General features: G+C 39.6%; 1 protein-coding gene across 3 annotated transcripts in view; it reads right to left on the reverse strand.

Annotated features, from left to right (window-relative positions):
- Positions 1-20,278, reverse strand: part of ADGRD1 (adhesion G protein-coupled receptor D1) — a 242,185-nt gene extending 221,907 nt beyond the window's left edge. For 2 of the 3 annotated variants that reach the window (XM_073312941.2, XM_073312938.2), the window contains exons 1-5: positions 19,643-20,278; positions 19,517-19,553; positions 12,974-13,057; positions 10,629-10,724; positions 7,876-7,998 (exon numbers count right to left, since the gene is read on the reverse strand). In XM_073312941.2, coding sequence (XP_073169042.2) covers positions 7,876-7,998; positions 10,629-10,724; positions 12,974-13,057; positions 19,517-19,553; positions 19,643-19,708 — 406 coding nt within the window. In that variant the 5' untranslated portion in view covers positions 19,709-20,278. The remainder of the gene's footprint in view (positions 1-7,875; positions 7,999-10,628; positions 10,725-12,973; positions 13,058-19,516; positions 19,554-19,642) is intronic. The other variant, XM_073312940.2, reaches the window with a different exon arrangement.
- Between the last annotated feature and the right edge of the window lie 3,995 nt (positions 20,279-24,273).

The raw sequence follows: 24,273 nt of genomic DNA on the forward strand, positions 1-24,273 counted from the left end.
TAAATCCTCCTTAAATGCACTTTATCGCTTTTTGAAATGATGAACCTAAAAGTGAAACTAAATAAGCACATTGTAAATCTCATCACAAAAATGCACTTAGAATTTAGGAAAGTAATTTTGTCCATATAGTTTGACTGCATATAAAAATTCCTCATGGTCAAATATAAATGACATCCTGTCTTGACAGATGTCTGTAATAACCCCAGGCAGGGAGCCCCTCCACAGTGAAATAAAACAAAAGAAAAGAAATAGATAGGAGGGGAAGGAATGGGAAAGTTGAACTATAGAGCTTTGTCATTTACAACAGGCTTATTGTACATAGGATTTCCCCAGATCAAACCCAAAATCTTCACAATGTCCTCAGCTCAGATGAGAGTAGAGCTTCACCATTAAGGAAGGTGCCTACATTTTTATGCACCTTCATTGCTTCTCATGTGTTGTTTCATGACCTCAACAGTGGGGGGCAAAAAACAACAAAACCTAAGTGTACTACTGTCCTCAGGAACATTTCTATTCTATTTTATTCAGGGCCCGTACAGTGCTATGTGACAGCCTTCCATTAGTGCATTAAGCTATGCGATTAACATCTGTCATGTAATGTAGTACTGCACTATGTTAAAACGCACTAGAGAACCAGCAGGGTCTACAAAGACCAATTAATGCACAACATGTTAGTGCAGTTTAGAAATCATACCCGCATAGTGCACACAACCTTATTGTATAGACAAGTCCTGAGACAGATTTGGGTTATTGCTTATGTTCTGCACCAATAGTCATCAGCTTTAAGGATCTGGGAATTCCACTAACCCGTCTTGATTTCAGGTCATGTAAGTCCTCCTACTCTAAGTTTGTTTCTTCCCCCTTTAAGATTTTAGTTAGGATAAACCAAAAAAGGTCAGACAAAACTCCTCCAACACTGTAGAGTTTAGCATGGTTTTAACCCCAAATCAAAACACCATCCCACCCCAAAATTTCCTGGGAGGAAGGACTAAATGTTTGCACAGTCCTGCCCCAGGTTTACAAACCTCCATGAACTTTTTGGTGACCTGGGACAAATTCTGAATTCACACAGCACTAGCCAGGGCCCCACAGGAATAAGGGTAGAGCGATGGAGCCTACAGTGTAATATAGGCTGAGATTTTTTTAGAATTTGGATGCCCAATTCCCATTACAACTAATAGGATTTGGGCATCCAAATCCCAGGGGGCAGCTTTAAGAATCTCAGGTATAGTGTCTAATGTTATTAGAAGAGTCATGCATTGGTGTAGGTGCAGCTTAGGTTAATGCTGCTAATACCCAGCGGTCTATGTCTCCAACTCTCCATTTCCCCAACTATGTTCCTTGAGCAAATGTATTATGAATGGTAAGAAATTCAATCTTAGAGAAACTTTCCTTCACATTGATAGGCTCTGGCAGGAGAGAGGTGAGGAGAGGGGATGAGAGGATTGTCCAGTGGTTAGGACACTAGTCTGGAACTCATGAACCCAAGACCAAGTCCCTGTTCCACCACAGACTTTCTGTGTGACCTTGGGCAAGTCACTTAGTCAGCCTGTGCCTCCATTCTCTATCTGTAAAATGGGGATATTAGTATTGCCCTGCTTCACAGGTGTGTTGTGAGGATAAATACGTTAAAGATTCTGAGGCGCTCCATTACTAGGATAATGGAGATTACATACCTACCCAAGGCAGATGCACACAATTGCCTGAGGCCTCTAAATTTTGATGAAGAGAAGTGTCATCAGGCTGAGACAAGGTGCAGTGTAAATGTGGCAGCTCTTGTCCAGGGTCTGATTTAAGAAGATTAGGGGTCAATTATGGTCAGGTTGGCGTTTTTCGTTTTAATCTGAGGTATGGTATATTAGCTGACTGCAACCTTTCCTATTGCATTCCCACCTGATCGCTGAAAGGCCTTCTCTTGTGAAACTGCACTTGGATTACTCTCTTGTGCAACATTTAGGGCAAACTTAGAAATAGAACTGGTCAGGAATTTTTCAACAAGCTATTTTTTCACCGAAAATTGCTGATTTGTCAAAAACGAAACCATTTGCAAAACAGGGTCACTTTTGACAAATCTCCCAACTAGAATAACGTTTGGAAAAAGTTGCAAAATTGTCAAATATCTCATTTTGACATTTTCAAACTGGAAACTTCTGGGTTTTTGAGTCAAAAGGACTCTCTTTTTTAAAATTTTAGTATATTAAGACAAAAAAAGGATTTAAAAAAAAAACAAAATTGAAATCAAAAGTTTTGATTGTCCCAAACCCAAAGTTTTTTCATTTAAAAAAAGTGTTCAAGAGGTCAAACTTTTCCTCTGGATTCAGGACAGGAAAAAAAAAATTGACATCTCAAAAATTTTCATGGGACTGGAAAACCATTTCCCACCCAGCTCTACTTAAAAGCAAATCCGTACAACTATAACCAATGCACACTGAGACGTTTATTGTATCTTAAGAAAGATATCATTTTGGACAGAATTACAGCCTATCACTGCCAGAGATTTAGTTTAGTTTAAGGGAGGCACAAAGACCTCTCCTTTAGAAAAGATTGTTTACCCACTGCTGTGGTTCAATATTAACTATTTATGTGATTCTTCTCTTCACATTTTTATCTTCTGAATATTTCAGTATTTTATGGTTTTAATGTTCTTGTTTGTGAGGTGCTGGGAATGGCACCATAAAAAATAAAATTTACTCTGATTATTATACTATAGTTATAGAAATAATGTGATTTACTGATGGTTTTATTTCCCACTGGTATGACAAATATACATAAAATGTGGTATTGCGTAAAGAAATATGCCTGCAGCAGAATACTGAATAATCTCTACTCTTCCATTTTCAGGTAGCAACTAAGTATTGACTGTTGTATGAATTTTTACCATTTTTTAAACGTGGTAACACACAGTATTTGCTATACATGCCAGAATGAATAAAATCTTGTCATATGTCTTGTCAGTAACTTAAGAATGGCCTAACTTAACAAAGCAACTAAATCCAGTATTAACACTGCCACTTAACTTACCCATTAAGTTTAGGTATTGCAGAAGTTACACCATGTAAAAATCACATGCACCATTCCACATTGATCCCTACAGTTTCAATGCATTTTTCATCAATCTTACAGTTGTTTTGTTCATTCATGTAACATTTTCAATCTTTTCCTCTAAATCATTACCTTGATTGCACCAGATAATTTGTGACTTGCACCATAATTTTATTTGTCATTTTAATCTTCTACAGCATCAGCATACTGTGAGGGCTCTAAAATATTCTCAGTGGAAAAAATTGCTTAGGGGAGACAGTCAAACAATAGATGGACAGACGGGTGAAAACAACCGAAAGATGAAAACCACCATGTGTTGTAGTTTATAATTTTTCCAAAGCGTATTTTTTTAATTAATGTTCAGGAAGCACTGAAATGTATTGCAACTTTTATAAAGCCTTTGCATGCTGTAGATTTAAAGGATATGGGTAGTATTGCCAGCCACAGGTACTCAAAAGTCATAAGGACCAGACCCTCAAAAAAAAAAAAAATCAAGAGACTTGTTAAAATAAAATTTGAGGTTCTTTCATTTGCCTTCTAGTGTTTCACCCTTTAGGAGTCTCATTTTCAAGCTTTTCTCTTCAACCTCAAAGGCTAGAACTTTTTTTTAAATAATGAAATATGAGATTCTGATGTACTGTATTCACACAACTCCAGCAGCTCAGGCTTTAAGAAAAGCATCCAGTATTGCAAGACTCATGGTAAAAATCATGCAAGTTGGCAACACTGCTGGACCCAAAGCATGCTAGGTGCTTTACAGACCAATAAAAAACCATCCTGTGCCCTGAAGAGCTTGCAAACTAAAAGCCAATGCCTGCTCCTACGAACACTTACTACCAAATTACTTCCATCAGATTACCAGCCGTATAGTACTTACTACATGAATAAACTATGTTTAGGATCTGTCCCTTGGAATAGAAATAATGGGAGGGATTTTCAAGAGTGCTCAGCACTGGCTTAACCTTGCTCCCAGGGCATGTCTACATTCCAAATGACAAGTGCTTCTGAATATCCCATCCAACATTACTAATTAAAACAACAGAAATAGGGAGGATAGAGAGGAGGGGCAAGGGCTACCACAAAAGATCATGTGGTTTCCTTTGGTTATTTAGGCACCATCCTAATGGTTCTGTATCTTTTTTTCTCCCCTGTATTTATAATTTACGGGCTGAATCATATCCCCTAGACCCATGCATGGAGGAAGCGCGCTGCATACAGATTTCCCCCCACCCCGTTGTAGGGAAGGGTGTCTGGACACCCAGAATTCTCAGAGAGGCATGAGAAACTTTGAACAATGTCCCTGGCCCCCCTCTTGATTCCCTGGGATCCAAGCAGAGCCTTGGAGATCCATCTGGTCTGAAGGCAAGCCTGAAGCCTGTTTTGTGGGGAGTAATCAATCCCCTCTGCACCTGATGGAATGAATGCAGGGAAATATCAGTGAGAAAAAAGCTTACTGAGAAATCGTCCCCTTTAGCATCCTCCTGAATTTTCCTGATTTGGTGGGCGGGGGGGTGATGGGAGTTGCCAATGATAGTATTTGGAAGGTGCAGGGAGCGGGGGGGAAGGAGGACTGGAGGAGAGTTAAGAGAAAAGGGGTCGGTGATATGGTGGGAGGAAAGGAAGAGATAGGATTTGTGGGAGAAAAATAAGCGGAAGGGAGGAGAGATGAGGAAAACAAAGGTGTTGCTAAAGATAAGAGGAAGGGAGCATGGCATAGGGAGCAGTGGATAGTGAGATAAGGAAGCAGAGAGGACAGTTTAGCCTGAGTAAAAACTCCTGGATTGGGCCCCCAGTCTGTGTAGTATTTATTTAAACCACACCCCACTTGGTGTAACCAACCCTATAACACATCTGGCAAATATTTTAGCTGCCTGTTGACAGTTTTTTGAATCCAGTAACAAAATACAAAAGAAAAAAAATTAAATGTTATATCACAGCGGGGGGAGAGGCAGGGGGAAGAGGTTGAGAATGCTGATGGCTTGCAGCTACAGCAAAGCCTGTAGCAGCCTCTCCAGTGTCTATGAGCCATGGAAGTTGATCTTGCATATTGTACACACATATATAAAAAAAAATCATTTGACTCCAAACCTAGGCTGCATGATTTTAGGCAAGGCTGCCTTGGGTAAATTCTTCCCTTTTAAACCTATGAGGTATTTTTATTAGTTATTCCGGGGATGGAGACTAACCCACAATAACCGGCACCAAGTTAAGGACGCCATGTGGAATTGTGTTGTCCATCTTTTTATCGAAGCGCAAGAGTTTAAGATGGGGTATTCACAGTATTCGGTGGGGACACAGGGGAGGTCAGAACTACCCTGAAATGCAAAAATAAGGGGCCTCTCATAGCAGGCCCAAAGTTTCAACCTGGCTTTGGTTTACTTTGCGTCACTATTGTTTGTTCATTTAATAGAGGGCCTTGCACAAACCTCAGATCACATTATGGGATTACAAACAATGGGCCACCTTCTGCTCTCATTTATGCAGTGTAAAACCAAAGTAATGTCATAGACTTCTGTGGAGGTGCTCTGGATAATAAAACTATTTATCCAGAGATAATTGCTCATGGAAAAAATGCCAACATTCTCAACAAATATTATTTACAACCCTTTATTCAGAGACTTACAGGTTTTAAGGCCAGAAGGGACCATTAATCATCTAGGACTAACCTGTATAACACAGGCCATTGAATTTCACCCAGCTTTCCCAGCTCCGGGCAACTGCAGTGGCCTGTTTGGCTCAGGGGGATTTACATCAGTGTAACCAAGTGCAGAATTGGGCCCTGAGTACATATCTTACAGGGATAACTTCACTTCCCCTGCCAGCAAAATCCCAGGTTCAGGGTGAGATTTAGCGGTCCTATTCTGCACCCACAGAAATCCGTTAATAGTTCCCATTGACTAACGGTACACATTAGCAGCACCAGCAACACAACACAACTGTATAGGGCCAAGAAACAAAAGAAAATCCACTGAAAGTGGCCAAAAGAGAACTTTAGATAGGAAGATAATTAAACATACTGGCAATTGGTATAAGCTATCCTGCCCTTAACCGCTTTGAATCCCTATTAACGGACACCCTTATTCTTTTGAAAAGTGTTTTGGGATCATTAGTGGATATGACCTTGTTTTTACATCTCATCCTAAAGAAGTCATCTGCAGCAGTGCTATACAGATCTCTGTGAATAACTGATTTTTTGGTTCATTGGCAGTTCAAAAAAAAAATCAATCAGGGGAAAAAATTGGTTTGGGACAAATTGAATTGAAATTTTTTTTGAAATTTCAGGTGAACTTAGAGTCAGAAAAATATTAGTTTCCTGTCAAATGAAATCTCAAAACAAAAAAGTCATTTCTAAAAATTTCAAAATGTAACGCTTTGCCTTCACAGGATTCCTCCCTTCCACCCCCCTTTTTGCCACAAACAATTTGGCAAAACGGACACAAAAATCACAAAATTTGTGTTGCCAAATCTGCATTTTTCTCCAAAAAAAAGTTTTGTCCAAAAAATTTCACCCAGCTCTCATGCAATGTCCTGTTGGGATATTGATTTGACTCTTATTCAGAGGGAAGAATACCACCTTTTTTAATTGCCAGCACCAGTATCTGCAGCGTCTTGGACATATTCCATCCAAGATGCTATTCCAGCTGGCCACATCCAGCTCATAGCTTGTGAGATCTAACACAGCCTTTGTTGGCATTTAGGAGGATTCACAAAGAGGCTTTTAAAAATACACAAGTTAATTCTAAAAAACATCTGGGGAGGCAAAATCCTTGTGTTTGTTCGGGTTTTTTAGGTCTGGCAAAACGACAAAGTGAGAGTGGTGGAAGGAAACCATGTTTTTAGACCTATTTCAGAGAACAGTCCCTAACGCTCCAAGGACATTTATCTGCCAGTCTCCTAGCCTTTGCAAGTCACTAACAAGAAGTAAATCAAGACAGCCTTTCCTGAGTCTTGGCTTCTCCACATGAACTGATCAAGTGACACTCGCAATATGAATTGGAACACTCCTGCACTTTCTGTGCATCATGCCATTCCTGTCTCTCGAGTGCACTCTAGCTAATAAGTAAAATCAGCAATGACCCATCTGATGCTTTGTAGAAATCACAGGTAGTCAATTTCATAACTCAGTACTACAGCTTTAGGATCCAGTCCTACACCCGGTGATGATAAATGCAAAATTCCTCTTCACTGTCATGACTATAATACCAAGTCCTTAGTCACTAGCATGCTGAAGAGCCCCCGTCTAAATCTGAACAGCAACCTTTGGTAAAGGGACTTCATACACTAGTCTCCTAAATTTGAAACCAGCAAGACAACACATCTGTTTGATATGCTGCAGTGCTTGCAGGATCATTTCTGTTCTCTCTGTGCTAAGGGACATTGTTTTGGAACACAGGAGGCCTGATTCTGCTCTCACAATAACCAGTTAAATGCTGTCTAATTCCATTGATTTGAGTGGAATTACTCCTAATTTAAACTGGTATGCGTGAATAAAAAAATCTATGTGGGTTTTTTTCATATCTAGCTGTAAACTGTTTTAACTCAATAATTGGCAAAGCCAGAAATTAGAACTTTAGAGAGAACTTCCATTTGCAAAATAAGGACCTTGTGTTAACTACTTACACCTCATAACTTTGTGTTCCCTGTGTAATAATTAAAGCTGTTTTTAACAAAGTTTTTTCAGCAAAAAATGGCTTTAAAAAATAGAGTACCTTGAGGATCCTAGACGATCTGTCATCCAAGTACAGATATGACCCAACTCTACTTAGCTCATGACATCTGATAGGATTACAGCATAATAAAAACAAATAGTAATAATGATGGCAAAGCACTCACCTTCAGGTCCACACATTTCTGGATTACTAATGCAAGAGTTTTGGGAGTTTCCAAAGATGAGAAAGGTAACTCTTTTTGGTTCAGTGAGGTAAATTCCTTTGTTGACCATTCCTTCTACAATATCTAAGGAGGGAAAATTAAAATGTAGTCCTTTAACATTCTCGTGCACTGACAGCTTCTTGGGACATGACTCAAATGACTCAAGCATTTTTAATATGTTTATCTTTCTATCCCCCTTTTTCAGGATAAAATAAATGAAAGGTACAGCTTACAGTCTTATCATTTATAGTCTGTAAAAATGATATTGATCTGCCCTCCCCAATCCCCTGTTCAACTAAATCATTTGTATAGCTGAACCAGCATGGCCAGAAATTACTACTTGAAAATAGTCTGAGTGAAGTTTATGTATTCCAGAGTTCTGAAAACAAGCGGCACTTTATAGGGTATTTTTGGCTAATCAGGAAATTCTTCTCTCCCGCCCCTCAGAAAATTTGACAAAAAACTTATTTTTTCCTCCCACAAACATTTCTGTTTTAGAAAATGGCTTTTTGACCATTTTTGATCAAAAAGGCTATATTAAAGGAAGATATTAGACCTACTCTAGCAAGAAGGCAGAAATACATGTATGTTCTTTTGAGAGACCCAGGGGCATGACTTTTTATTAGCATCCAAAAAGGCTCTGTTTCCATTTATCATGTGTAACTCCTTGTGATTTCTTAGGGCCTATCTTCTTCACTGCTTTTAAAAAAAAACCCACAGTTTTTTACCTCAGGTTAACTAATGGAGGTGAGCTATCCAGAGGTAAAAATCACAGCACTTTAGGTTTATCAAGAGGTAAACTTGCCGCAGATAATCTCAGACTTGGGTATAGGGCGGACCTTGGCAAATTTACCTTGCAATAGAACTGAAGTGCTTTGACTTCATTGTGTTTTTACCTCAGGATACTCATGCACGTTAGTTACCCAGAGGTAAAACACGCAGGTTTTTTAATACTGAAGACAAGTTCTTAGTAACACTTCATACAGCAGGATACAAAATACCACATGGATTTTCTTTATTTACAGTTTAGGGAGGAAGAATGTAATTGCCTGATTTGGAATTTGTCCTGGACAGTACTGTTAATAACATCACTTTTGCAAACAGTGCCATGGATCTATAATGACAGTGAGAATTCAGGATCTTTGTTTTATGTCTTCTCCAAAATACTGCATTCTGAAAAAGGCACTTTCAGGATTAGGGTTGTCCAATGGACAGGCAGTGGGAAGAGTAATTTGGTGTTGTTCCTGCTAAGAGATACAGATACAGGGCTATGGTTGGTATCTGCAATCACCAGGATGTAACAATAGAGATACGGAAAGATTGTGTATGGCCCTAGCACAGATGCATGGTGAAGGACCAAGGCATAAGGAGCCTTTTTAATATGTGCCCTCAGTTCTTGGGTCCAACTCAATAACAGTCCATGCGCAAGGAGAATACAGAGTCTTGACCCTCTGGCACCCCTGAATCACCCCAAAGATGTAGAGGCAGGGCTATGGCCCCATTTCCCTCTACACTTATCCAGAGAGATGGCTAGGTATGCTATAGGAAATGGGCTTTATCACCCTAAAGATGGTGCAACATATGCATTCCCCCTGTGACTGGAGGATATTATGTCTCTTGAGCCTAATCTTAAAGCTGTCCATATTCAGTTGAAACCAAGACGTGGGGCAGCCAACAGCCAAGTAACCGGTTCCGCACTCTGGGGCAAAGAGGACAGGCTGGTGTAGGGAGGTGTAAAGGACACCTTCAGGGAATCTGGCCCAAAACATTTCTTGATTCACCCAAAATCTACTGGGTGAATCAAGAAATGTTTTTCTAACAACCAGCTGTAAATTGATACCTAATTCTGAGGTAGATAGCTGGTCAGATTCCAACTGCAGTTACATTAGTATAAATTTAGAGAAACCATACTGAATTCTGTGAAGTGAATCCAGGTTTATACTGGTGCAAGTGAGCGAAGATTCCCAATAAGTTTTTATCGTAAGTGCCTGCCGGGGTAGTCATTTTCCACTCAGCTGATTCTCCCTTTGATCTATTGGCTGATGTAGACGTAAAACAGTTGTTGTTGTTTTAAATGAAAACACCCACCACACACACCTGCATGTCTTCCACCTGTTTTTTCTATTATTTTAATCAGAAATGTCATGATGGGTAGCTCCCATTTTCCCTTGCATCCTGCAGAATTGTTTGAAGGTTCTCTTTTTTTAACACGTTACTTTAAAGGCTACAGATTGAAGAAAAACAGCTCTTTTTTCTTTTAACTTTATAAAAAACAGAGTACTTTTAACTCCTTTAAACAGATAGTTCAAATTACATTGAAATTTCATGCCAACTGATTTTTTTTTCAGTGCCCATGTTTACAATTCCTCTCAAAGGTTTTGGGGTTTATTGGGCTTTTGAGGACAAACCCTACTCTCCTTAGTTATGTGAGTAGTTCCATTGAAGCCAGTAGAACCACTCAGATGAGCAAGAACTGCATGATCAGTACATAGCCAAGCCAAATTCTGCTTGCTTACATCACTGTAAAGCCAGAGTTACTAAATAGCATCACAGCAGTTTTTCCAGATTTATGCCAGCATAACTGAGAACAGAATTTGGCCCATAAACTCCAGAGGATCATTTAAGAATGAACCGAACAGTGTTAACTTCAAACCCAACATTATCAGACTAGTCCAAGTTTGACAAATGCAGAAAAAAAATACTTGAATCCTCACCTACGGTTGCAGAGAAGTTAGAGTAGGCAGAGTCATTGGTATATACAAAGGTAGAATTATGGGAAGGAAGCACAGTGAAGTTGTGGATTCTTAAAGCTGGGTGGAACAACAAAAGAAAATAAGCAAAACAATGAACAAACACAAAATCAATATGAATTGTCCAGTCCATATCTCTCAACACAGCACAGATCAAATGTTACTCAGTGGCCCTTTAAACTATAACATTCTAGCATTCTATAACATCCTCCATCTTTTTTTCCCCTCAAAGGGCTTGTCTGCACATAAAGGGTGTTCCACTTTAACGATAGTATAGTTAAAGTGGTACAACTGCCCGCAACGTAGACACAGTTGTATGTTTTACACCAGTGTAGTTTATTTCCCTTCCCCAAGGGAATAACACTATAACTGCATCCACACTAGGGGATGTATTGGTATAAATATATCAGTTTTAAAAAAAAAAAAAAAAATCATCTCCTGAAACCAACATAGTTATTCTGGTTCAAAATCTGTATGTAGACCAAGCCTAAGGGAAACTGACATGCAGATGACATTATCAGTAACTTCAAAACGACAGCATCAAAAAAAAAAAATCATATTTTGGTCTGCAGATATTTTACCTATATAATTTTAAGAGCCCTAAATTATAAAAGTTATTAGAGAAAAACATATTTCTATTGTTTTGATTTGCTTATTTTGTACTTTTGACAGCATTTTGCATGCAGTCATTTTCACTGTTTGTCCTGCATGGACAGTTAAGACTTGATTCAAAGCCCATTGAAGTCAATTGAAAGACATTTGTTGACTTTGAATCAGTCCCAAAATCAGTGGAGTATTTCATATAGCAAAAGAAGAGAAAAAAAATGTATTTTAAAATAGAAAAATATCAATGTAAAACTGCAGGAAAAAAGTTAGCAGAGGGACAAAGGTTCAGATGCAGCACCTGAAAATACCTTTAAACCCTTTAGATTTTTTTTAATTCACTAGATTCCAAATCAGTGATGTCCCTTTAATTTCCTCAGTCAGTTCTGCCATTAGGCTATTACCACTATAGACCCGAGATAACAGCCAGTCAGTATGGAAAGTGCACAAAAATAACCTAATTTGGTGATACTGACTCCCAAAACAGTGAGCTGTTGAGAGGTATGAAACTGGATTCCAGCCACACAATGACTTCAACAAATAAAATGGATTAACATGAAGGACAAGATTATGATGCTCCAAGGTTTTATGAGAAGAAACATGGGATGAAAACAATTGCATGAAATTACAAGTGGAAAAAATAATATGAGAGACTCTAGCAATGAATAAAAGAGTTGCATAATCATAGAGTGGTATCAAAAAGCAGGAAAATGGTAACCTGCAGTAGAATACAGCAATAAAGAAACCCTTTCTTGTGTCTCAGAATCAGCCTTCAGATGCAGGCATGCAACTCCCATTGAAGCCAATGGGAATTATATGCATGTATTGGAGGATAGAATATAAGCAACTGCAAACTAAGAAAAGGGATTATCTACAACAACATTAAGGAAAGAATTCAACATCAGAAAAAAAAAGTCACACAAAAGAACAAACATTTTTTGATGTTTTTGGCACCCTTCCAGAAAACACACTGTGGTCCAATCCTGGAAACCTTCACTGACATGAGTAATCCTTATTCATACAGGTCATCCCACTGATTGCAATAGAAGCGTTCATGTGAGCAAGTGCTTTTCACCATGAGTGAACGTTTCTAGGATCAGGCCCTATAAATTGAACTATTTGAATATGCTTGAAATGGCTTCTGAATTTCAGCAGTTATCACTCCTTTTGAAAAAGAGCACTTCCTAGCCTCAACTGTGTATTTCTTGCTCTTATTAATTATTATTAATTATTAAGAGCTGCATTTCAGGTTAGTTTTCGCAACACCTAAGTCCCTTTGTGAATCTAGCCCAGGGCCTACAGGAGTTAAGCATTCAACTTCCATTGTAAATCAATATGACACCGAACTCCTTTGGGACTAGTGAAAATCCCGCCCACTCTGTGTATTTGTGCATGGGCAAGTATACAGCAAAGCAACTAACAATAATAGGATTTTAATGACACTTTGGAACACACAACAATTTCTCTTCATAACCGTAAGAATGTGTAGGATGCTCATAAAATGTCTGAGAATACTTTGAAAAAAAAAATTACAGCTTTGAAATGCAAAATCATTTGGACTGTCAAAACGTTTGATGAATAATTAGATCTCAGCTGCCATGGCTTTAGCTCTAATCTATTTAGCTTTCATATCTCCAACTCCCTTGCTACTTACTGACTCTCACAAATACTTATGTTACGGTCATTGTCACAAGTCCTGCTTCTACCTCCATTTGTATCCCGAAACTCATGGATTCCGTCCATATCTTCCAGGGGCCAGTAGTGGGACGCTGTCTGTAAAACTTCAAACCCTTTCAAGGAAACACAAATTTTAAAAGGTCAGAAATGCAGGATTCGAGGTCAAGTGTAACAAGTCTCCACAGATGCTTCAATGTAGAAACCAGAAAAAGAGAGGGGGATCAAATGGTTAGGCAAAATAAAACATTTTATGTAAACTATGCAGTGCATACAAGGAGCGAGCATTTGAAATAGAGCAAAATAAATAAATAGCAATGGGGATTAAAGCCATGTGTTATGCAACAAGATTTCTGATCGCATATTGCAGGGGACCCCTGTTTTTAAAAGCTGTGTACTTACTCTACCTTCGCTGCAGTAGAAACAGGTTGTGGCCTAGTGGCTAGAGAGGAACTTGTGGACATTGTCTATCTTGATTTTAGTAAGACTTTTGACATAGTCTGGCATGACATTCTCATAAGCAGATCAGGGAACTGTGGTCTAGATGAAATTACTATAAGGTGGGTGCAAAACTGGTTGAAAGACCATATCAACAGTCCGCTGTCAAATTGGGGGGATGTAGCTAGTGGGGTCCCATAAAGATCTGTGCTGGGTCTATGACTATTAAATGTTTTGCTTAATGATTTGGATAAGGGAGAAGATATTATGTTCATAAAATCTGTGGATGACACCAAGCTGGGAGGATTTGCCAGCATTTGAAGGACAGGGTTAGAATTTAAAACAATCTTTACAAATAGGAGGATTGGTCTGAAATTAAAAAGATGACATTCAATAAAGCCAAGTGCAAAGTACTAGACTTGGGCATTTGATTTTTCCCCCCTTCCTAACTACAAAATGGAGAATAACTGACTAGTCAGTAATCGGTTACTGAAAAGGACCTGAGGGTACAGTGAATCACAAGTTGAACATGAGCCAACAATATGATGCAGTTGCAAAAAAATACAACTCAGAATGATATTAGCCTAACAGGGTGTTGTATATCAGACTCAGAAGATGGTTTGCACGGATAAGGCCTTAGCTGGAGTATTATCTCCAGTTCTGGGCACCACACTTTCGGAAAAATTTGTAGACAAACAGGAGAGTCCAGATGAGAGCAACAAAAAATGATAAGAAGTTTAGAAAACCTGACCTATGAGGAAACAAAAGTTAAAAAAAAAAAAACTGGGCTTGTTTAGTCTTGAGAAAAAGACGACTGATGGGGGACCTGATAAGGCTTCAAATATATTAAGTGCTGTTATAAAGAGGACAGTGATTAGTTGTTCTCCATGTTCACTGACGGTAGGACGCAAAGTAATGGGCTAAATCAGTAGCAAGGGAGATTTAGGTTAGATATTAGGGAAAATATTTCTATATTTCATGCACCCCCACACATACCCATAAAGCTTAAGCCACAATGTTTAGATCATTTTAAGGACAATATCCAGAGAGGGCCCCAAATGTCATACAGGGCAATGTGCAGAATGGCAGTTTCCTTTCTACAGCACCCTTTCTCCTTTTCTTACACCTGTGGGAGCCTCTCCACATGTGTTCCAGCTCTGCAGAATTCAAGGGGCGCATGGAAGAGGCAGCTGAGTGCCTTAAGACTCTTCCCCTCTCCCCAAAACCCACAGGGGAAGGCAGCACAAGTTAACACACCTTGAGGCTATACTGATCTGTTTGGTTTTCACTTCTAGCCTGTGAAGACCTTCCTCTACTGATGGGTGTTGAGCAACCCCAGTAAATTGACTGCTGGAAGCATGGATTCTGCAGGGGCCATGTTGTCCAGGTTTTGGGGCAAGCCAGGGAGGTGGAAACCAGCAGCAGAAACACAGGCAAGGGATACGCCATGGGGATTTTGGGAAGGTGCATAGGTTAAGATGTCAGAACTACACTCTTCACTGGAAGGAGTTTCCTGACTGGGTCCCAGAATATTTAGTGGCATTGGAAAATAGTTAACTGCTCTGGATGCAGCAGCTGCTATTTCTTCAGAACCTTCTTTTCCCAAAAAAGTGAAAAATAAATCTTATGGCTAATAGGAACATTTTGTTTCCCTAAACGTCTTCTTCAGTTGCAGATGGTTACACTGAGCTCCAGGTGGACAAGCTGACAAAAGAAGAACATCTGATGGTTCCCATTTTCCAATGGCAGATTTATCTAGAGAATCTAATTGATGTCAACTAGAGAACACTTTAGGGAGATGTGAATTCTCAAGCTGGAGCAGAAACAGATTGGCCAGAGCAATTAAATGGCGTGTTAAGGTAATGCTCTATTTTAAGGGTTGAACATTAATAATAAAGGCAAATACAGATTGTATTTTATGTTATATTATTATTTGTAAGAAACTTTTTTATTCCTAGAATAACTAATTTAGCAAGCTGTGCTGGAAAAGAATGTGTAATCAACCAGAGCAATGAAAGTTGTAGGAGAATGAAACAGTCATACTGTAAAACCCTCTTGCTATTGCAAATGCGCGTTGGTTCTTTTGTCCATCATGGTGGCAAATAATTCTATTGGCATAAATTAATCTGTTTATGCTTTTTTTGTGGGGTGGGGTGGGGTGGGGTGGGGTGGGGGAAGACATCTACAAATCCAGCATTTACAGAGGTTACATTTTTTTTACTATTTTTTCAGTTGTGTTTTCAATTGAATTTTGTGCTAGTTTGGAAGTACCAGAGAGCCAAGTCTTCTATTAAACCACAAAACAGATACACCAGGAATAGAGCTGGTTGGAACATTTTTGCCAAAATGAAATTTCAACAACATATGCTCTTTCATTGAAGATGAAACATTTTGCAGGGACTTATCAGTTTCCAATAAACTGTTGTGGCGAAGGGGGAGGGGGGGGAGAGAGAGACTATAGCTGGCTGGTTAGCTGGGACGCAAGCGATCGAGGTTTGAGTCCCTACTCTGCTGATATCGGAGTGATCTGGGATGAAAAACACTAGCCTGGTTCAGGGAAGGCAGGACTTGAACCTAGAAGTCCCACAGCGTAAGCCAGTGCCCTAACCACCCGACTATAGAGCAAAACACACAAAAGTCTTTCCTTCCAATGCAGAACAAAAACAAATTTCAAAACCAGCTACAAGACAAACTGTTGTCTTCCAGTCACCTTCAATGGCTAAATGCCTAGAATGTACTCACACCCCCTACCCAACTGCTCTTTGTCCCATGCATGTCACTATATCTTCTTCCATGCCTAGAACCCCCTCACTGGTCTTGCTTGCCAAATGATAGCCCTATCGTTCTTCAGCTCCCTGCACAAAACCTAGTACTTCTGCTAAACCTTTCCATGTTAGCATCTTGCCTCATTTCTTCCCCGCCAAAAAAGCAGCAGAGAGGAGTAAAAGAGAGGAAAAACAAAACAAGCCAACTACAAGAAAACCTACCTCCCTACCTTTCACATGTGTACACACACACACACACACTAACATATATTATTGCGATGCATATTTGCTATTATGTTTGGACTGCACTTTGGAGGCCCAGTTGAAGACTTGGTCCTGCAACTCTTATTAACAAGAGTAGTTCCATGTAAGCCAGTAGGACTGCTCACATAAGGAGAAGCTCACAAAGGTAAGGAGTGGCTTCAGTGGGATTACCCAAGTAGTAAAGTACTACTACTGATCCCAAAAAAGGGTATCAGAATGATTTAGTGTGGCCCTCTCATATAAATTTCATGGTGTCAATAACTCTCACTCATCTAGAATTTCTTTAGGTTCCCTAGCAATCTCTCAGGGACCTAAGGAAGGACAGGGGGTGGGAAACAGAAAGGCAAGTTGAAAACAGAGTGAGCATAGTAAAGGGGTGCAGAACTTGCCCAAATGAACATACAGTACGTACGCTAGCCAAACATTCCAAAGACCTTATAAAACTTGGGTGTGTAAGTTAAAAACAAACCACAAGCAGATTTTCCCTGCCACTTGCAGCTCATCCCCAAAGCTCCATTCACCTTGACAGTGTTACAGGGGTTCTGTCATCATATGGACCCAGGTTTTGGACACAGGGATTTTTTTTCATTTTCATTGTAGACTTGAAGGGTTTTGTCCACCCCTTCCGTGAAACCGTAGCCAGCACAAAGAATGTCTTGCTTTAGATTTTGCTCTCTTCTCTGTCCCCTTGACACAATTTCAGAGCTGTAATGGTTGAAGACTGTAGGGTTCTTTTGGATTAGGGAATCGTGCTGATGTGATTACTAAACACCACAGCAGAGGCAGGGGAGGGTTGTGCAACAATCAGAAGTGGTAAATTTAGGCCTGTGTAACTAAGGCAGCTTCATTTGCTGCAGCCCTGCTTCACACCTAACCTGCCAGCCCAAGTATTATCCTGTTTAACCATCCATCCAACACCACTGATTATACAAGAAACTGGAATCCCCATCTGCCCTCCTTGCCTAGAAACATTTGCAGTGGTCAGAGAACCTCTCTCAAAGAAACTACAGCCTGAGGAAGCATGTCATTGGTACACAGTGATACAGGTGTGGATGAGGTGAAATGGTGCCACACATATTACTTTGCATACTTGCAAAACCTATGACCTAGCTGGGAGACAGAAAGATAAACCACAAGAGACACACGCACTCTTGTAATCTGAACTAATTTCCTGAACAACCATCCAAAGCCCCTGCTCCTCCTGGGAGTTTAGGTGTGAAAAGGATCCCAAGGGAATGAGGTATAGGATTAGGAGGGGGCTTATTTTCCTTTGGGTCCCTGAAGCTTTGGCATGTGCCCTAGTTCTGTCTTCCAAGAGCATACACCAGCACCCTCCAGAGGAAATGAGGGCAGCAGCTTTCCAGGGCACCAGGAGACTCTACATGGGCAGATGATGCTGACCCAATTTTTCTATCTGCTTCCCATGAAGTCTAGCAGCTCCAACTCTTTTTTGACAGCAAACCGGGCAAAGCATAGAGCGTGCATACTGGTTTGCGATGCTGCTTTGCGCAGATATCTACCACTCCCAATAAAATTTAATTTTCAAATGAGTGAGGAATGAGAAAAGGGATTCAGAGCTACCAAAGAAAATCAAAAAAGCCAGAGAGAAAAAACTAACCGCGACACAACACGGCACTTCATTATCGTTAGCTGTATTACACTAGCACCTAGAGGCCCCAACTGAGATCAGAGCCCCATTATGCAAGACATTCTACAAACGCATCGGGAGAGTCTCTACCTCAAAAGCCTACAGTCCTAACAGACAAACCTAGGGAGGGAAAACAAACACAGAGGGGGAACTGACCTACCTAGCATCAGACAACAGACCAGTGGCAGAGCCAGGACTAGAATGCAGATCTTTCCGATTCCCAGTCCAGCATCTTATGCATTAAGCCACACTGCCACTCCAGCTGATGACCAATCCATCCCGAGGGGGCTCTAACAGTTTGAAAACCACTACTATACCTGCTCCCTGGATATCCCTTTTGTTTTGTAACCACCATTAAGGATCTGTCTATGCTATCCATAGAACCAAGCCAGAAGACCAAATTACAACATAGTTCAAATCCATAGTATGATTTAGGGATCCGGGTGATGCTACGTCCCCATACTAGGTTTCCAAACTACAAAATTGTAACTGTTCTATAACCGGGTTGCCCAATATATAAAGTTGAGCTAAAACCTAGGTTTCTTATATTGCTTCACCAGCTAAAGGTTGACCAGCCTTATCTATAGGAATTGAGGCCATGAATTAACATTTGCTAGACGAAGGAGAAACAAAAGAAACTCACATGAGCAAGGGCAATAGTTTAGGCATACTGTAATTAGGACTGAGATAACAAGGCGGGGGTGGGACAGACATATTGCAATAGCACCATAGAGCTTTTCTTGCTAGAAGCAGGATTTTAATTTTGTAAGTACGTACGTACGGGTAGGAATTAAAAGCACAAGGCAGTCTGTGGATTGGTTAAAGAGTAAGGTTGTACTTGTACACCACCATGAGGTTAAACTGTGTGTGTGTGTGTGAATGGAAGATCTTTCCAGTTACAGACACACAAAATTAGTCAGAGTGATTTTTGCATTGAAAACAGATGACTGGAGCTCAGAAGAAAAACATGCTTACGTTCAGTCCTGAGCAAATTACACTTAATTGTAAATAAAAAGAAAGAAAGAAAGACTGAAGCTATGCAAATGCACCATAAAGTTTACAAACTGGCATCTCTAGCGGTAGAAGTCAGTGAATTTGAAGTCCTGCATGCTACCACAGCGCCGATTCCAAGAGCAGCTCAAGGTTAAAACAAAAAGTTGTAAACAGAGTCTCAAAACACAATGGTTTGTAAACTAGTGTGTGTAAATGCAAGCAGCATTTCCTTTTGTACTTGTTTATGCAGAATGTCAGTGTAGTGAGAACTGCAATTGTAATAGATTACGGTAGTCTAGTATTCTAGACTGATTGCCCTACATTATATTTTAGCACGGTACTTATTCATGCATGTAAGAAAATGAGATGTGCATATCAGAAAGCAAAAGTTTTAGTAAACATACTGTAACAATTAAGCACAAGATGGTCGTACAGTAATAATAATGATAAAACAAAAAATTTCTTACCTGGGTGTTTGGATAGTCGTGAATTGTTTCCATACACCTGCACATAAAACAAGACATTGTGAAGTGAACATATCACTAAAAGGAAATCCAAATAAATCTTAATGTTAATCATGTTCAGAATATTACCTGATATTTAGACTGAAATAGAATCAGCAAGGAATAATGACAGAGCAGAGACAACAAATTGTTCATGGTCTTTTCGAGGTTAAAAGTGCAACTGAGACCAAATTCCTTTGAGATTTCAATCACAAACACAAATTTTCCTTTGCCACTTTGTTTTCTTTTAAAAGAGGCATTTTCCACACAGGTTCAAGATGTCCATTCCTTCAGTGACAGCAAAATATGCTTCCAGATCCTTCAGAAATATTTGCCTCCTTCAAACTTGGATTCCTTTTGTTATTCATAAATGTATTACTATGATTGGAGCAAAATTATAAGATGAAATCTATTAGTTGCAAAAATGTACAGTTCCACAGAAAAAATGCATACAATTCTTCTGCAGTTGGTGCCAAAAAAGAGAGATCTTATTTTTCAACTTTTGCTTTCTATCCTTGTCTTTTACTTTCAACTGTTTTCACTTTGTGAAAGATCCGAAGTCAGTTTTGGTTCTTCAATTAAAAAATACCTCTTTATTGTACATAAGGCAAACTCCCACTATTTCCTGGATAGGAACTGGATTGAAATGAGTTGCGAACTTCTTGCTTGTCTGACTCACGTTTGCACCTTCATCCAAGATCTCTTTGGGTGGAGAGAAAGTCTGAGTGATGTCATGCTTTCTTCTCAAACTTTGTCCCATTCTCGTACTCTATTTATATCATGTTGCTGCTGTCTCCTTTCTGGGTCCTAACACCAGCCTGCTAGCAACATGTGGAAATAAGTCAATGTAGTTCAGAAAACAGATTAAAGAAACCACTGCCCAAATTGTTTCTTGCAAGTTTGCACACTGAAAGAAGGAACAAAGCCAGTACAAATATTAATATTTCAAATTCTTAAAAGCCATAAAATAGGTTGGGGCACAAGTTTTGTGAGACAATCAACAAACCGTTTATTATAATACTTAGCATTTATCCAGAGCTTTTGTCTCTGAGGAACTAAAGTCATTAGTATATGTAAGGTGGTTAAGCTTCACAGCACTCCTGAGAGATAGGGGAGTTTTATTATCCCTGTGTATAAATAGGGAAATTAAGGCACTGAGAGTCTAACTGATTTGCTCAAGGTCACACAGGAAGGTTATGGAAGATGTGGAAATGGAACCCAGCGCTTCTAACGCCAAGTTGTGTACATTAGCCACAAGCCCTTCACCCTCAGTTTTGATAGAATAAATTGTACTGAACAGGTTTCCTGAGTAGTCCTTTTTCAGATCCTCGGTTTTATTCTAACCCAGAGCTCCTCAAACTGGGGGTCATGACCCCTCAGAGGGTCACAAGGTTATTATGTGGGGGAGTTGCAAGCTGTCAGCCTCCACCCCCGAAATTCTGCTTCGCCTCCAGCATTTATAAGGGTGTTAAATATAAAAAAAAAGTGTTTTAAATTTATAGGGGGGGGTCGCATTCAGAGGCTTGCTGGGTGAAAGGGATCACCAGTACAAAAGTGTGAGAACCATTGCTCTAACCTATACTGTGTGCACTAACAGTCATTTTGTATTTAACATAACATTGGTAACTAGAATGGGTCAAAATTTTCATTTTACACATTTTTGGGCAAAAATGGTCTTGTTTCAAAAACAAATTTCCACAGAATTGTGTTTTAAAATTCTGTGTTTTTCTCAGAGAAAAGATGACAATTTTCAGTTTTGTGCCTTTTTCCCCATCCTTTTTCCTCCACCATTTCCTCTGCCTCCCCGACCAACCCCCCCATCAGAAAACTACCCCTTCCTGCTCCCAACACCCCTCCCTTTACTCTTCCCCTTCAAAGACCCTGTACCAGCCACTTCTAATCCTTGATGCCTTCCTTTAGGCCCACCCCCTCCAGATCTTGAACCCTCCTTCACAGGCATGGACTTTTGTTTTTGACAGGGGGTGCGAGCAGCAGGTACGGCCTCGGCAGGGGGAGGGGGGAAGAGGCCGAGCAGGGGCAGGGCCTTGGACAGAGTGCAGGCAGAGCGGGGGGGGGAGGGAGAGGGGGGAAATCGGGCCACGGTCCGGGACCCACAAAAGATTAATCTGGCCCTGTGGTGGGTGCTTGAGCCCCGAAGCTCTAACAGAGTTGGTGCCTATGCCCTCCTTGACTCACCCAGTTCTGGTGCTTGGCTTCACCTTACTCTTCCCCTCCTGGCCTCTAGTCTGGAGCTGGTCACAATTTTTCCTGACAGACAGTGTTCCATTTGAAAATGCTGATGTGAAAAAACTGAAACATTCTGCAGAAGTGTGTCAATTGCCCTCAAAAGCTTTGATGGAAACTAGGCTAGCCAGCCAGCCAGCCATCTGCTTTGCTGTCAGCTTTCTTGCCCAGCCCCCTGGACTTCTGGGCTCCCCAGCAGCATACCTGGTAGACTGCTACATCAAAACACATTTGCACTGCAGGAACATTTCAATGTTTCCAAAATGGAATCCTGCAGAATTTCAGTTCTGTGAAAAATTTGAGTTTTTGGCCTTTCATCCCAATTTGGAACAAAAAAAAAAAAAAGTGCAAAAACTTAAAGTTTTGTTTGCAGAACTGAAATTCTATCCCCCAGGTGGCTCTACCCTTGTCAGACCCTTGCCTCCCCTCCTTTTGAATCTTACCATACATCTTTCAACCCTATTCCCCACCTGCTATCAACAGCCAGAAGTCCCTTCCTGCCTAGGAGAAAAGCTAAGCTTTTTGCAAAACCATTAACTGCTAAGTAACACCACTCCTAGAAATTAAGGCTGTCGATTAATCGCAGTTAACTCACACGATTAACACAAAAAAATTAATCAGAATTTAAAAAATTAATTGTGATTAATCGCACTGTTAAACAACAGAACACCAACTGAAATTTATTAAATATTTTGGATGTTTTTCTACATTTTCAAATATATTGATTTCAATTACAACAGAATACAAAGTGTACAGTACTCACTTTATATTATTTTTATTACAAATATTTGCACTGTAAAAATGATAAACAAAAGAAACAGTATTTTTCAATCAATTTTTTTTGTTACAGAACTGCACTCAAAAACAAAACAATGTAAAACTTTACAGTCTACAAGTCCACTCAGTTCTACTTCTTGTGCAGCCAATCGCTCAGACAAGTAAGTTTGTTTACATTTACGGGAGATACTACTGCTGTATCTTATTTACAATGTCACCTGAAATTGAGAACAGTCGTTCGCATGGCACTTTTGTAGCAGGCGTTGCAAGAGGTATTTATGTGTCAGATATACTAAACATTCGTATGCCCCTTCATGCTTCGGCCAACATTCCAGAGGACATGCTTCCATGCTGATGATGGTCATCAAAAAAAAAAAAAAAAACCAACAACAACGCATTAATTAAATTTGTAACTGAACGCTTTGGGGGAGAATTGTAGGTCTCCTGTTCTGTTTTACCCACATTCTGCCATATATTTCATGTGATAGCAGTCTCAGATGATGACCCAGCACATGTTCATTTTAAGCACATTTTCACAGCAGATTTGACAACATGCAAAGAGGGTACATGTGTGAGATTTCTAAAAAGAGCTACAGCACTCTACCCCGAGTTTAAGAACCTGAAGTACCGTCCAAAATCTGAAAGGGACGAGGTGTGGAGCATGCTTTCAGAAGTCTTAAAAGAGCAACACTCAGATGTGGAAACTACAGAACCTGAATCACCAAAAATAAATAAATAAGTCAACCTTCTGCTGGTGTCATCTGACTCAGATGATGGAAAATAAACATGCGTTGGTCCGTTCTGCTTTGGATCATTATGAAGCAGAACCCATCATCAGCATGGACACACGTTCTCTTGAATGGTGGTTGAAGCATGAAGGGGCATACAAATGTTTAGTATATCTGGCACGTAAATACCTTGCAAATCCAGCTAAAAAGGTACCATGCAAATGCTTGTTCTCAATTTCAGGTGATATTATAAATAAGAAGCAGGCAGCAGCATCTCCCGTAAATGTAAACAAACCTGTTTGTCTGAGCAGTTGGCTGAAGTAGAACTGGGTGGACTTGTAGGCTGTAAAGTTTTACATTGTTTTATTTTTGAATGCATTTATTTTTTGTACATAATTCTACATTTGTAAGTTCAACTTTCATGACAAAGAGATTGCACTACAATACCTGCATTAGGTGAATTGAAAAATACTATTTCTTTTGGTTTTTACAGTGCAAATATTTGTAATAAAAAATAAATATAAAGTGAGCACTGTACACTTTGTATTCTGTGTTGTAATTGAAATCAATATATTTGAAAATGTAGAAAACGTCCAAAACTATTAAAATAAATGGTATTCTATTATTGTTTAACAATGCGATTAATCGCGCAATAAATTTTTTTTAATCGCTTGACAGCTCTATTAGAAATTATAAACAGCTGCAGCTGAAAATCATGAGAAGAGCTAAAATGTGAAAGAGAGGAATTTACAATATTTGCAAGGAGGCCTATTAAGGGAAAGTAGATGTTCGTACAGAAAAAAAATCTGCTGGAATCAAAGCAAGCACGTTCACTGGTAGGAATTTGTGTGGAAATAGCAAACTGTAAACAGATATCAGAGAAGATCTGCAAAAGGCAAATCTTAAACTTGTACATGTGATACATTGGAAACCTGATTTGAAGAGTTACACTATTCCAACCAAGAAAGTGAA

The sequence above is a fragment of the Lepidochelys kempii genome, chromosome 15 (assembly GCF_965140285.1).
Source record: "Lepidochelys kempii isolate rLepKem1 chromosome 15, rLepKem1.hap1, whole genome shotgun sequence".
Classification (NCBI taxonomy): Eukaryota; Metazoa; Chordata; order Testudines; family Cheloniidae; genus Lepidochelys; species Lepidochelys kempii.